Source organism: Triticum urartu, chromosome 4 (assembly GCF_003073215.2).
Source record: "Triticum urartu cultivar G1812 chromosome 4, Tu2.1, whole genome shotgun sequence".
NCBI lineage: Eukaryota > Viridiplantae > Streptophyta > Magnoliopsida > Poales > Poaceae > Triticum > Triticum urartu.
Genome location: NC_053025.1, coordinates 222,776,447 through 222,791,479, shown reverse-complemented (window position 1 = coordinate 222,791,479; position 15,033 = coordinate 222,776,447). Strand labels below are relative to the sequence as shown.

General features: G+C 45.5%; 1 protein-coding gene and 2 pseudogenes across 1 annotated transcript; all 3 read left to right on the top strand.

Moving 5' to 3' along the window:
* The first annotated feature begins 229 nt into the window (after window positions 1-229).
* LOC125551347 (oxalate oxidase 1) lies at window positions 230-1,264 on the top strand. The gene has a single exon (XM_048714553.1). It carries the CDS (start codon window positions 342-344, stop codon window positions 1,014-1,016), a length of 675 nt encoding a protein of 224 aa, XP_048570510.1. The 5' UTR covers window positions 230-341; the 3' UTR covers window positions 1,017-1,264.
* A 5,300-nt stretch (window positions 1,265-6,564) lies between these two features.
* On the top strand, window positions 6,565-8,701 carry LOC125554699 (annotated as a pseudogene).
* Window positions 8,702-10,711: 2,010 nt separating this feature from the next.
* Window positions 10,712-14,905, top strand: LOC125551346 (annotated as a pseudogene).
* Window positions 14,906-15,033: the final 128 nt, after the last annotated feature.

Below are 15,033 nucleotides of genomic sequence, written 5' to 3'. Positions count from 1 at the left end.
TAGCAGCCGGTATGGCCTTGACTTCGGACCTTGGGCCATCTTCAATTTCTTCGCAAGGTGAGATCTCGGCGCCAATAATATCAATAATATACTCTATCCTCACCAAAATAACTCTGCTTCCGGTGTTCACACATGCGGCATATGCATGCGGTGACAGCATGCATAGCCAGCACCATGCATACATGCATCCATGCACTGATCATAGCCCTATATAAAGGACTCCATATGCCTCATCGCTAACTCATCCACCGCAGCTTAGCTGCAACCACCAGTGCCTCAAAGACTCTTGATCGACAAACTCTAGCTGATCACTGCTAGCTAAGCTTGCTACATAGCAAGCCATGGGTTACTCCGAAAACCTAGGGGCTGGCCTGTTTGCCATGCTGCTCCTTGCTCCGGCCGTCCTGGCCTCCGACCCTGACCCTCTTCAGGACTTCTGCGTTGCCGACCTCGACGGCAAGGCGGTCTCGGTGAACGGGCATCCATGCAAACCCATGTCGGACGCCGGCGACGACTTTCTCTTCTCGTCCAAGCTGGCCAAGGCCGGCAACACGTCCACCCCGAATGGCTCGGCCGTGACGGAGCTCGACGTGGCCGAGTGGCCCGGTACGAACACGCTGGGTGTGTCCATGAACCGCGTGGACTTCGCGCCGGGAGGCACCAACCCGCCGCACGTCCACCCGCGCGGGACCGAGATCGGCATGGTGATGAAAGGTGAGCTCCTCGTTGGAATCCTCGGCAGCCTCGACTCCGGAAACAAGCTCTACTCCAGGGTAGTGCATGCTGGAGAGACATTTCTCATCCCGCGAGGGCTCATGCACTTCCAGTTCAACGTTGGTAAGACGGAGGCCTACATGGTTGTCTCCTTCAACAGCCAAAACCCCGGTATCGTCTTCGTGCCGCTCACGCTCTTCGGTTCCAACCCGCCAATCCCCACGCCGGTGCTCACCAAGGCGCTAAGGGTGGAGGCCGGGGTCGTCGAACTTCTCAAGTCCAAGTTCGCTAGCGGGTCTTAATTCCTGGGAGCCAGCCCTGAAATGATCAATACATAATTCCATATATGCATGCTAGCGAAATTTAATAATTCTCCACAGAAGACATGTATTCAAGCTTCTGGTTAAGCTCCATGCAGTTGTAATAAAATTGAATAAGTTAGCCTCGCAGTTCAGCCTTCAGAACCGATATGAGGAATTGAAATGTACTACTTTTTATTGTGGTCTTTGTTCTTTTCATTGAGCAAAATATATAATTATCTTTTTTGCAATTTTGTCATGTTGCCCTTTTATAAGTCAAACATGCTCTCAAGTTTACGTCGCCACGGCGTGGTGCACAATCTTCAAACAATTTATATAACATGTTCTCAAGTTATGGAAATATATTGTCAAAATGTAAAATGTGTCGGTTCAATGCATTGTAGCAATCTAGACAATGTAGTGGGTTTTTTCTACCATGCACAGGGTATCCCATATATATGGATCCATCATCCGTTGTTGCTTTGAGATTCGGGCTACTTTTTTGGTTGTTGTCAAATTGATCTTGTGTCATAATGATTCGGGCTTCTTTTTCTTGTTTCAGTGTATCATCCTATCTCAGTATGTACCAATAATAAAATACACTTGTTTTAGATTAGATTTGTTGATAAACAGCGATATACAACAAACCATTATGATACACTTCTGAACGAGAGTAAAAACGTAATGCAACACTTTGAAAGAAGATAAATTTTAACAACAACCCAAAAAGTAAATGCATCCACCTCTTCCTTTTATTGTTTCATAGTGAAAAATCCCAATTTCTCGAACAAGGAACCGGGGCCAGAGGGCTTTTTGGCGTGCTTTTATCAGATTTGTCGATCTATTATCAAGGATGCGCTTATGGCGGCGATCCAACAGATTGCTCGTGATAATGATAGGAATTTTCATTCCCGCAATTAGGCCTACATTTCTCTCCTCCCTAAGAAAGATGGAGTGGCCAATATTGCAGATTTCCATCCCATTAGTCTACTTCATGGGATCCCTAAGATATTTTCCAAGGCCCTTGCACTTTCTCTGGGCCCTATGTTGGGCATCTCATCGCTGATAATAATCAAAGACATCGAAGGTAATTTCATGTTGGTTAGCAAATCTATCAAGTAATTCCATCAGAGGAAGATTCCTATGCTATCCCTGAAGCTCGATGTTGTGAGGGCTTTCGACGTTGTTACATAGCCATTCTTGCTGCACAGATGCTGATTGCAGCTTTGGGGCCAAGCAGTGCATACTCAGGGGGGTGCCAGGTGTGCACATCCAGATTTTTGGAAAACATTTTTTCACTATATAAAAATTAGCTTATTTTTAAGGCTCATGCAAGCTAATTGAAATAGACTTCAACTTTGTTAAAGTGTGCACACCCTCTATTTTATTTCTAGGTCCGCCACTGGGGCTAGGTGGTGCTCTTGGATTTCGCTTATGCTTTCTTTAGCCAGTATGAGAGTTTTGATCAATGGATACCAGGGCAGTAGAATTTGGCATGCACGTGGGTTCAGGTATGGCGATCCATAATCGCCGCTTCTATTTCTTCTAATTATGGATGTCACGAATGCCATGGTGTTGAAATTTGAGAGAAGCAGCATATTGGGAACTTTGGTGCAATGGTGTGCTCGGCATATGTTATCGCTTTTTGCTAATGACATGGCTATGTTTATCAAGCCTTTACCTAATGAGCTCCTTGCGGTGCAGGAGGCGTTTGGTTTGTTTAGGGGATCATCAAGCCTTGTGGCGACTTTGAATAGGACATCTATTGTTTCAGTGCGACGTGAGTTCAATGAGGCACAAAGGATCATTGCATTTTTCTCATACTAATCGCCGGTCAGATTCGACGAAGCCTGGAGGAGTGGATGCTGCAACCGACGAGGCTCGGACAGGAACTTGTAGGATGCTATCCACCGTTGGGCTTGGACAAGCGAGTGCGATGTGTGTTGCTATTTCAACCTTTGTTTATTTTTTAACACAGTAGAGATATAGACTTTCATCCATACGTAAGTACACTCATCTTTATGCACGCATGCACACATGTCTTATTTCTATGAGCACCATCGTGAGACTGAGTTAGCATATCATCTTGAGATTGACGAAGTCGCCACTGACGCCTTCATAGTCAACGGAAACATCTTCTTTCACTGAACACACATTATCGGATTGCCTAAAATAAGTCTAAAAAAATACAAACGCTCCTAGGTTTTCTTTTTAGTTCTGATGTATAGTTCTTTTTCTCTTACTTGGACTATTTGTATTCTTTTATTTGAAATTAATAAAAATACGCAGCAGAGCCCTGCTGTTTCCCTTAAAAAAATACAAACGTCAGTATCAAGTCTAGGATTTAAGCCTTAATGGGCTGAGATATAGCCCTTCTAACCATGCAGTCATAGGTTGGTTTCCTATTTCAACCTTTGCTAATTGGTCCAGCTCAACCAGCAACGTGCAACGCAGCCGTTGGGTGGTCGCGAACTTGACTTATCCGCCGGTTTATCTCTAGTTCTGTACTCACTGAAGAGAGAGAGATCTACTAATTAGTGTTTAGCGTATAGCATGATTGTACCAACCCTGAACTGAACTTGGCTCCGGTCTCTTTCAAATAGTTTCCTGATTCGTTTCTCGATGACTTGTTGCCAATAATATATTGCACGTTCACGAAGAGAAGGGATTCTCATTGGCTAGTCTACAAGTGAAGCACGCGCCTGATCGATCAGTGAACAAATCAACGACTGATCATCACAGTTTAAAAATTCACGAGACGCCAGCGAAACAACGAAAACGTGCTTGTCAGTGACAATCAACGAGCCTGTTGTGTTGAGGAGTCAGACTTTCTTTCTGACTGATGATCCATCCAGCACATGTCAAACATATTATATGTGTCACGAGATATATGTTCGGTACATATTAGAGATAAGGCTAGGAGGTAGTTGTATGAGATATTCTTATAACCATCTCCTTCTTTCTTCTTTCTCAAGATGTATCTTAAATTCTTCCTTATCTCTCTCTCAAACCGCATGTGTAAAGCCATCTAGGGTTTTGGCTCCCCTACTATATAACATGGATATGTCGCCCTCGACAAGGGTAAAACGTTTACCGCTCGCACATGGTAATCAGAGCCCCTCTTCTTCAACTCATCTAACTACCAGAACCACCTGTGTCGAAGCCGCACCATGTCTTCCTCCTCTGGCGCTTCCTCCCTGCCTAGTCTCAATGGACAGGTCACCGAGAAGCTATCCCGCACGAAATACGTGCTATGGCGCACGCGGATCATACCCCAACTGCGTGGCGTCGGGGTCTTCGGCTACGTCGACGGCACCCAGCCGGAGCCGGCAAAGCTCCTCGTCACCGCCAAGGAAGGCAAGGAGACTTCAATGCCCAACCCTCTCCACCCAATCTGGGTCCGGGACGACCAGCGGGTCCTTGGCTACCTGCTGAGCAACCTCACAAAGGAGGTGCTCCTCACAGTGACCACGGTCATCATGCCGTCGTGCTGACGAAACTCTCCCTCGACACTCGGCTGGATTGGAGTTCGAGGGACGTCATCGGGCTGAACGTGTGCTGAACTCGGAGATGCCGTGCGTTCGGTATTTGACCGGTCGGATCGTGAAGACGTACGACTACATCAACCGTGTTGTGCTAACGCTTTCGCTTTCGGTCTAGAGGGTACGTGGACAACACTCTCCCCTCTCGTTGCTATGCATCACCATGATCTTGCGTGTGCGTAGGAATATTTTTGAAATTACTACGTTCCCCAACAGCTTTGCTAGCTCGACAAGCTTGGCGTTTAATCTCTAAAACGGATAGTTTGTGTGCACAAGTTTTAAAGGCTATATACTACCCGGATGGTAATTTTGAGGACACCGTTTTTTCAGGCAATGCGTCATCTTCCTGGCATGCCATTAGTTATGATCTTGATCTTTTAAAGACAGGACTCATCTGGCGGGTGGATAACGGACAGAGTATTCGAGTTTGGCGAGATAGTTGGATTACGCGTCCCTACTCTTATAAACCCATCACGTCTCAAGGGAGGTGCAGAATTCGTTTTGTCTCGGAATTACTTAACGATAATGGCTCGTGGAATCGGGCTTTACTGCAAAACTACTTTCTACCGGCAGACGTAGCAGAGATAATAAAGATTAGGGCCTCGCCCAGGTTGGATGATGACACCTTGGCATGGGGTCCTGACAAATACGGTATATTTACAGTAAAAAGTGCTTATCAACTAGGCTTTGATGAAGCGCATAGGGGGGCAGCAACAGGCTCCAGCTACAGACCAGACGGGCGTCGTTCTTGCTGGCAACTAATCTGGCCATCGGATGTTCCCCAAACAGTTCGCAACTTTGCATGGCGAGTTGCTACTAATTCATTGCCAACCTGGAAGAATAAATATGTTCATGGAATTGAGACTAGCGAAGTTTGTCCTATATGTGCAACTGAAACTGAAGATAGTTTTCATGCCCTTTGCCGATGCACCTTTTCACGTGTACTATGGGATACAATGGCTGGAGTTTGGACATTGCCAAGTATTTCTACGATGCTCAATACTGGTGCGTTAGAACCTCTTCCGGAAATTGAACGTTCTATGCTTCTCATGTTGTTATGGCGGGCTTGGCATATCCGGAATGAGGTGGTACATAATAAACCTCCATCGCCCCTGGAAGCTTCTAGTCGTTTCTTGGTGAGTTACCTTGACTCCCTTATTAGCATTAAGACAGATCTCCCTTTAGATAAAAGCAAGGGAAAATCGATCATCACATATGATACAGGCACCAATAGACCGCATGCGTTCATAAGTACTGTACCTACATGGAGAGCTCCAATTGTTGGCTGGGTAAATTTATGTACTGATGGCTCATTTGCGGACGATGGTTCAGCAGGTGCCGGTGTGGTTTTGAGAGATGATAAAGGTGCTATTATTTTCTCGTCATGCAGGCAACCTTTCTCTTGTTGTGAATCCCTCGAAGCTGAACTATGTGCTTGTATGGAGGATCTGTCGTTGGCTATCCAGAGAACTGAGCTTCCAGTTGCAATCGAGATGGACTCCCTTATTGCAGTGAAGATGATCCAGGCAAAAGAGATGGATAGATCAATCTATGCATCGCTTATCAAGGAGATTAGATAACTTATGTGCATTCGTGAATCGTGTATCACTCATATCGTTCGTAGCTAAAATAAGGTTAGTGATAGTTTAGCTAAGTTTGCTCGCTTAGAAGGTAGATTCTCGAATTGAGTAATACATTTTTCACCCACAAAAAAAAACCGAAACGTGCTGATTTGCACATATTTCCCACGTTTTCCATAAGCAGAATGGCATACATCCGACCAATGCATGGATAAACTCTTTGTCAATACAGGCCTTGTGTTTTCTACTAAAAAAAGAAGGGAGTTATTGGAATTAATGGTGCCAGAACAGAGCAATAAACCTCCTCCATTTTCACCATATGCATGTTATTACCCGTCGCATGTTATATAATTGGGTGATCTGATCTGATCCGCGGTAACATTGTCAATTTGGCATTAGCAAGCAAGCAACCAAGAACCAACCATGTCCATGGCCAATGTCTTGCTCGTGCCCTACCCGTGCCAAAGCCACATAAACCCCATGCTACAGTTCGCCAAGAGGCTGGCGTCCAAGGGCGTGCCCGCCGCCCTCGTCGTCACCCGCTTCATCGCCAGAACTGTCCGGTTCGATGCCGGCCCGGTGCGCGTCGAGTCCATCTCCGATGGCCACGATGAGGGCGGCCTCCCGTCGGCGAGTATGTGGAGAGGCTGGAGTCCAGTGGGTCGGCGTCCTTGGCCGCGCTCATCGAGGAAGGCCACTTCACGCATGTGGTGTACGACTCGTTCATGCATTGGGTGGCGCGCACAGCGTGGGGGCTGGGTCTGCCGACCGTACCCTTCTCCACCCAGTCGTGCGCGGCGAGCGCCATGTACTACTACATCAACTCCGGGCTGCTGGACGCGCCGCCGCCGGGAGACAACGCGGGGGTCAGGAGCGAGCCGTTTGCCGGGTTGCCGGGGCTGGAGAGGTGGGAGTTCCCGTCCTTCGTGTTCCATGACGCGCCGTACCCGGCGCTCACCACCCCCGCGCTCGCCCAGTTCGCTGATCGAGACGTGGGGGACTGGGTTCTCGTCAACTCGTTCGATGAGTTGGAGTATGAGGTAGTAAGATCGAGAAACTTTTTTGGTTCCAAATGCTGATGTTTTTATCCAAAAAAAAAAGATATTCATTAGTTGCATATTGAAGTTCAGATCAAGAAACATGATCCGTGAAAATTGAACTTTCGATTTGTGAGATTTCATTCCTAGCTCCATATTAAGTTGAGCCACCCTGAAAAAGTTTCCGGAAAGAGCGAAACTGCACGTGGGGAAATTTTGAATGAAAATTTAGAAACTTCTACAGGTTCCATCTTTCTATTTATTCTGGGTTTTCCTTCTTTTTGAGTTTTGTTTTACCATTTTTTAGAAACTTTTGAGTTTTTTCTTTTCTTTTTGAGATGGATCTTAGACATATTTGATGGGCTTAAAATGAGTCACATGAGTTGGGCTTAAAGTGGGTTTGTGTTTCTTTCTGTTGTCACGTTCTGGATGGGCTGAAGCGCCACTTCAAGGTCCGAACCATAAGGCCGTGCGTTCCTCTGCCGGCCGCCGATGATTCCGGGGACGTCGACCGCTTCACCTACGGCGCCAACCTGCTCGACCCGGAGGACACCTGCATCAAGTGGCTGGACGCCAGGTCGTCGCGCTCCGTCGTCTACGTCTCCTTCGGCAGCAACGCGTCCATCGGCGCCTCCCAGATGGAGGAGCTGGCCCGCGGCCTCCTGGCGGCTGGCAAGCCGTTCCTGTGGGTCGTCAGGGCCGGCGAGGAGGCGCAGCTCCCGCGCCACCTGCTGGACGCGGCGACGGCGTCGGGCGACGCGCTCGTCGTGCGCTGGAGCCCGCAGCTGGACGTCCTGGCGCACCGCGCCGTGGGCTGCTTCGTCACGCACTGCGGCTGGAACTCCACGCTGGAGGCGCTCGGCTTCGGGGTGCCGATGGCGGCGCTGCCGCTGTGGACCGACCAGCCGATCAACGCCCGGCTCATCGAGGAGGCGTGGGGCGCCGGCGTGCGCGCGCGCCGCGACGCGTCCGCGGGGGTGTTCCCGCGCGGCGAGATCGAGCAGTGCGTGCGCGCCGTCATGGAAGACGAGGACGGCAGGGCGGCTTCCGCCCGCGCGGCGGCACGGCGTCTGGGAGACGCGGCGCGGGTGGTGATCGCGCCCGGCGGCGCCTCCGACAAGAAACTGGGGGATTTCTTGGAGTTCGCGTGCGCCGTCATGGACGATGGCGCCACGGAGTTCGAACCTTCCCCGCGCGAGGCCGCACGTCGGTGGAGCGAGGCCGCACGCGCCGCGGTCGCGCCCGGCGGCAGCTCCGACCAAAACCTGGACGAGTTCGTGGACTATCTGCGGGCTAGCGCCGGGGAGAAGTGAAGAAAGTCTCATTGTATCTGGCATGCATGGTCTCGTCTCGTCGATCTGCATCACTTCGTCGTGGCGTGGTTTCGCTGGAGCTTTTGCATGGAGTCCTTGCCCTTTCTGTCTAGCCCTTCAATTTCTGTCTAGCCCTTCAATTTCCGCATCGTGATTCGTGCAAGTAGTTTTTTTTTAACTTCAAACTTTGCAGCACAACAAAGCCTTCTAACTAGAATGTGGGATGAAACTTTGCGATTTTTTCGTCAATCATAAATATACAAAATGAGATATGTTTGATTAAAAATATCTTTGTTAGTATTTACTAGCAGATATGCCCGTGGGTTGCAACGTGAGAAAACAATCAGATTATGTAGATGTGGTAGAGATAAAAAAGTCAAATCAAATGTCAAGATGAGATAAGGACTTTTAAATGTCATTTCACAAACTATGTCTTAATGATGTCATGATGAGATAATAGACTTTTAAAAAGTCATTTTAAAAACTGAAAATGTGATGGTCTCATAACGATTTGATTTTGTAAGGCGCCACAACGAAATATTTTTTTTTGACTGAGCAAACTGCATTTGATGGACCATGCCTGAGCTAGATTGATGAATAATGTGTCTCGCCTTAACTTAGCGTAACGGTGTTTTCTATAACCTATAAAATTGTGATACGAGAATATACATAGTTATGTATGGAGGCAAAATAAACATTTAGTCATTTTTATATAGCTTATAGAAACGAACCCATAGTAAGTTGTGTGAATATTTTGGGGCGCGAATACGAAACCTTTTTCTAACCCGACGCACGGGGGACTAAATAAAATCGTAACACAACCTCTACAGATCCCCTAATAAAACCTCTACGTACGCGGCGGTTTATTTTGTTCGTTATTTATGGATCTGTTTTATTTTTTATGAATATTTTCAAAAATTTCATGGTCATTTTTTTAAATAACCGAATATGTTTTGAATACACGATCATTTTTTAAAAATCATGTATATTTTTTATTTCACAGGCATTGTTTATTTCACTTACATTTTTTTGAAATCATGTAATTTATTTATAATATGTGAACAGTTTTTTGAAATCATGAACATTTTACGATTTTTCCATGGAATTTTCAAAACTCACAACTTTTTGTTGAATATTTTCAAATTTTCATTGCCATTTTTTTCAAATTACCGAATATGTTTTGAATACACGATCATTTTTTAAAAATCATGAACATTTTTTATTTCACAGAAATTGTTTATTTCACTTTTTTAAATCATGTAATTTCTTTATAATATGTGAACAGTTTTTATAAATCATGAACATTTTATGATTTCTTGATAAAAAAATTGAAAACTCGTAACTTAAAAAATGATTTTTTGGAAATCCCCAATTAATTTAAAAAGGAAAACAAAAAACAAAAATGATAAAGGAAAAACAAAAAAAAATAAAAATAGGGGCGTCACGACCGGGCCATTACCGTGCGGGGAGTATGAGACGTGAAGAAAAAAGGGGAGGAGTACCACGGATCAAACCCCGCTCTCCCGTGTAGAAGACCAGCACCTTAGCCACTGCGCTGTTTCGATGCTCACTTCATATAAGTGTATCAGCGTATCTGAACCGAACCTGGCGTGTTTTTGGAAAACGAATCGTTTTCTTAACTTATAGGTGGCATAGTGGGTAATATTTTGTAACTTCGGGAACAATTTCAATGACGGTCGACCAGAAGCAATAACCCTTTTATTATTATATATATATATAGGGAGAGACGTTGGACCTAAAAATCTGAAAGTTTTATCCCACATTTCTAGATAGAAAGCTTTGTTGTGCTGCAAAGTTTGAAGTACAAGACATGTTTTATATGTGAGAAACAAAAAAAAATAAAAATTTACATGTAGTAAGTTGGTTGTGTAGCGCAGATCTTAAAGTAACATTAAGCGGCTAGGATAGCAAGGCCAGGGTGCATATGCTCAAAAATCTACATTCGTTGTGTGTCACTATAATCCACTCCATCTGTTTCATATTAGTTGTCGCTCAAACGGATGTATGTAGCACCAAAGTATATCTAGATACATCTATTTCAGAGACAACTAATATGAAACGGAGAAGGGTGGTTAGGGTCTAAAGCATCTTTCCCCCGTTGTTTAAGCAGAAACGGTGTATATCCCCCAGCGGATCCGAGCCTCCAATTTCGTTGCTTGAAGCCATTTCACGGCTTGGATTGGAGAACCACAATTCGAAAAGCAAACCCAACCAAGTTGACCAAAGGCCATAAAACCCAAACCCATCCGGACTCTTCGAGAGAGAGACGAAAAATAAACGCAGTATTTCTGAGTTTTCCTCTCCCTCCTCCCTCCCCCGATGCCGCCCATCTCCCTCCTCCCCCTCCTCCTCCTCCTCCTCGCCGGCGCGGCGGCGGCGGCGGCGCCGGCCGAGCCCCCGACCCCGACCCCGACTCCCGCGCCGGGGAGGAACAAGACCATCTACGAGCTCCTCCCGCTCTTCGGCCTCCCCCCGGGCGTCTTCCCGGCCAACGTCACCGCCTTCTCGCTCGCCGGCAACGGCAGCCTCGCCGTCGACCTCGCGGGCCCCTGCTACGTCCACTTCGAGTACCTCACCTACTTCGAGCCCCGCGTCACGGGCGTGCTCCGCTACGGCTCCCTCACCCAGCTGGAGGGCGTGCAGGTCCGCCGCTTCCTCGTCTGGTTCAGCGTCGTCCGCGTCAAGGTCGACCTGCCCCCGCCCCCGCGTCGTCTACCTCGACATCGGCTGGATCACCCGCAAGCTGCCCGCCGCCGACTTCCAGTCCGTCCACGCCTGCGAGGCCGGCAAGCGGAGGAGGCGGTGCCGCCTCTCCTCCGCGCTCGCCGCCGCCGCCGCTTGGTTCCAGGTCCGATGCACTCCGCCCCTCTGCTCCGTTGAGCTGTTTGATTGAATTCCACGGGTTGCTGAATTTTGGTTTACTGGATGGATACTAGCACTCTTAGTTGGTAATTTTAGTCCCGATTATTAGATCATAAATTGAGCCATCGATTCATCTTAGTAGCACTCTTAGTTTTGTGGGCGACTTGTGATCTTTCCAGAGGCTTACTCCAGTGGTAGTTGGCTTTGACTAGATGTACATTTCTTAGGTACTGCGTAACGCTGAAGGAGGAACGAGCTGATAGTCGCCTCCTCTGTTCAGATTTTACATGGAAAACGATAGATGGGACATAATTAATTGCAGATTAGCATGTGTGGTTGCATCCTCATCCTGTGCAAGTTTTCTAGAGTGACAGTTGGTTCTGAGTAACTGTACATTTCTAGAGGCTTACTCTCGTGTTGGTTCGGAGTAACTGTATATTTCTGAGGTACTGTGTAATGCTGATTGGGAAACAAGCTGACTGATAACATAATTAATTGCAGATTAGCATGTGTGTTTGCATAAATTGACCTATCAGTTCACCGTAGCACTCTTTGGCTTTGTGGAGGACTTGTGTTCTTTCTGGAGGCTCACTCCAGTGGTAGTTGGCTTTGACTAACTGTACATTTCTGAGGCACTGTGTATTGCTGTTCGGGAAACAGGCTGATAGTTGCCTCATGTGTTCAAGTTTTACATGGAAAACGAAAGATGGGACATATTTGATTGCAGATTAGCATATGTGTTTGCATCCTGTGCAACTTCTCTAGAGTGGTCATAAACTAGATATCCTATATTGAGAGACGTGTTACACATTTACTTGAAAAGGAGAAAACATACGGTAATACAGAACCAGTAAGCAAGGTTGATTGCTGGTAGAGATGTCAATGAAGTGCAATAAGCAGGTTGACATTCGTGTCAGAGCCATTTTTGAACTGTGCATCTTCAATGGTGTTACTGGTTGGTATTACTAATAGAAAATTGGCTTGGTACCATCTCAATGATGTGTAGACTGGAAAACACCACTTGAATATGAGATAGGTTGTAGGGCCCAGGGATGCTTGGTTAATATTACTCTTAGTTTTGTGGACGACTTGTGTCAGGCTTATTCCAGTGGTAGTTGGCTTGGACTAACTGTACATTTCTGAGGTACTGCATATTGCTGATTGGGAAACAGGCTGATAGGATTTTAAATGGAAAACGAAAGATAGGGACATAATTGATTGCAGGTTGGCATATGTGATTGCATCCTGTGCAACTTTTGTAGAGTGGTCATAAACAGGATATATTCTATATTGAGATGTGTTACACATTTACTGATAGAGACATCAATGGAGTGCAATAAGCAAGTTGACATTCATGTTAGTCTTCTGTTTGTGGCGTTGTGCCATTCTTGAACTGTGTATCCTCAATGGTGTTGATGGCTAATACTACTGATTGATAATTAGCTTTGTCTACCATCTCAAAGATTGGTATAGACTGAAAAGCGCCATTCAAATACGAGGATAGCTTGTAGGGCCAGGGATACATGGGAGTGAAATGTCTCCAACTAGACGATATTTGCGATGGTATTGAGAAATGCCACCGTAATAGCAACCATATACTAGATGATTATTTTGCTATTTACCCTCCGGCCAAAGTTAAATTCTAGAGGTTCACTCTAGTCGTAGTTGGCTTTGACTAACTGTACATTTCTGAGGCATTGTGTATTGTTGTTCAGGAAACAAGCTGATAGTTGCCTCATGTGTTCAAGTTTTACATGGAAAACGAAAGATGGTACATATTTAATTGCAGATTAGCATATGTGCTTGCATCCTGTGCAACTTTTTTGGAGTGGTCATAAACTGAATATCCTATATCTGGAGGTGTGTTACACATTTGCTTGAAAAGGAAAACACATACGGTAACACAGAACCAGTAAGCTAGGTTGATTGCTGCTAGAGATGCCAATGAAGTGCAATAAGCAGGTTGGCATTCACGCCAGTCATTTGTTTGTGGCATTGTGCCATTCTTGAACTGTGTATCCTCAGTGGCGTTACTGGTTAATATTACTGGTAGAGAATTAGCTTTGTACCATCTCAAAGGTGTGTATAACTTGGGGAAAAACAGTTGAATATGAGGATGGTTTGTAGGGCCCAGGGATACATGGCATTGAAACGTTTCCAACTAGACGATCTTTGTGATGCTATTAAGAAATTGCCGCCATATAATACTAATCATATATGATTACTTTGTTCTTTACTTACCCTCTGGCAAATTTAAATTCGGGGTTGGTCAGTGTGTGCACTTCTCTTTGACCAGACATATCATTATCCAAGTGGCGTGAAAATAGCTACACTTCTTGTCACATCATTACCTGAATTTGACTTGTGTGCACTAATTTTATTTCAAAAATGTTGCACATGGCCTGTAGATAATGCGGTTGGTTGTACTTGTACATCAAAGAAGTAATCAGAAATATGTCTTTATCGCGGTACCAGAGTTTCAATGTTGTAGCTGTCTACTGCATTAACTTCCTGTTTCTAAATATTGTCATGAACCTTGCAGGACTTGTTTGCCCAATTTTAGGGGATGCAGAAGGTCTAACTTTGTGGCAGCATCACACGAGGTAAATGCAGACATTTACTCTCTTTTCCCGCACCCTTTAGTACAACCATGTAGATGTTCCAATCATCCGTGTTCATGCATTTTGATTTCAGTGGACTGTGTTGTGTGAGGCACACGTAGTCTGGGGGTATGCATGTGGCTATGGATCTATTGCTATGACTGAAAAAACATTTTTAAATTGAGCAAAAAGAAAATTCAGAGGCATTTGTTTTGTTTTAGCTGTTTCAAACTACAGAGAACCTTGCAGATTTGCTGGACTCCGTTTCCTCTTGGAAGTCTCCTCATTATGCATTCTTGATCTGATACTCCTAATATAGGGCCTTGCATGTTCAGTTTAGGTAGCATGCCTTCTTATACTGTCACCTCAAAATAACAAGCATAAAACTGGTCATTTCCTCTTCTCGACAAATAACGAGTCTGGATATAATTTATTATCCAAAACCTTGCCGATAATAGCCCAAGGTCGTGCCGACAAATTTGGAAAATACCTCTGGAACAAACTAAGAATCTGGCAATGACCCAGGAGAGCTGCTGATTGTTGGTTTTTTACACCCTTATGTCAATGCTTTACAATTACAGAAGATTTTTACATTGTTGTTCTTCTCATTGAGTGTACCTTTTAATGATCAGTTAATTTCTGGCTGCTTGGACTAATTTACGCTACCTACTTTCTGTAGCTTACAGCCTTCCGCATCCTAAAGGAATTGAAGCACTACACTCCCATTTGTTGATTGTTACACACGGTGTATGTCTACCGGTACTCGACGCTGCTGTCTGAGCTCTACATTTGTTCGAGAGACGCACGATCTTTAAGAAAGATTTCTATTGGTTATTTTTGTCCAAACTGATGATGTGCATCAATACAATAGCACTTCTGTAGTGGCATGTAACATCATTTTGTTGCAACTTTAAAAAGTCTCCGCAGAAGTTCCCTCCTTGTGTGTCAATAGCAGCAACCATTCTGCTGCGCAACAAGTGAACCTGTCTGTATAAAACTCAAGAACTAAGTCCTGAGATTCTCAGCAGGAATACATTTTGTGCTCGGAAACTAAAAACAGAACTA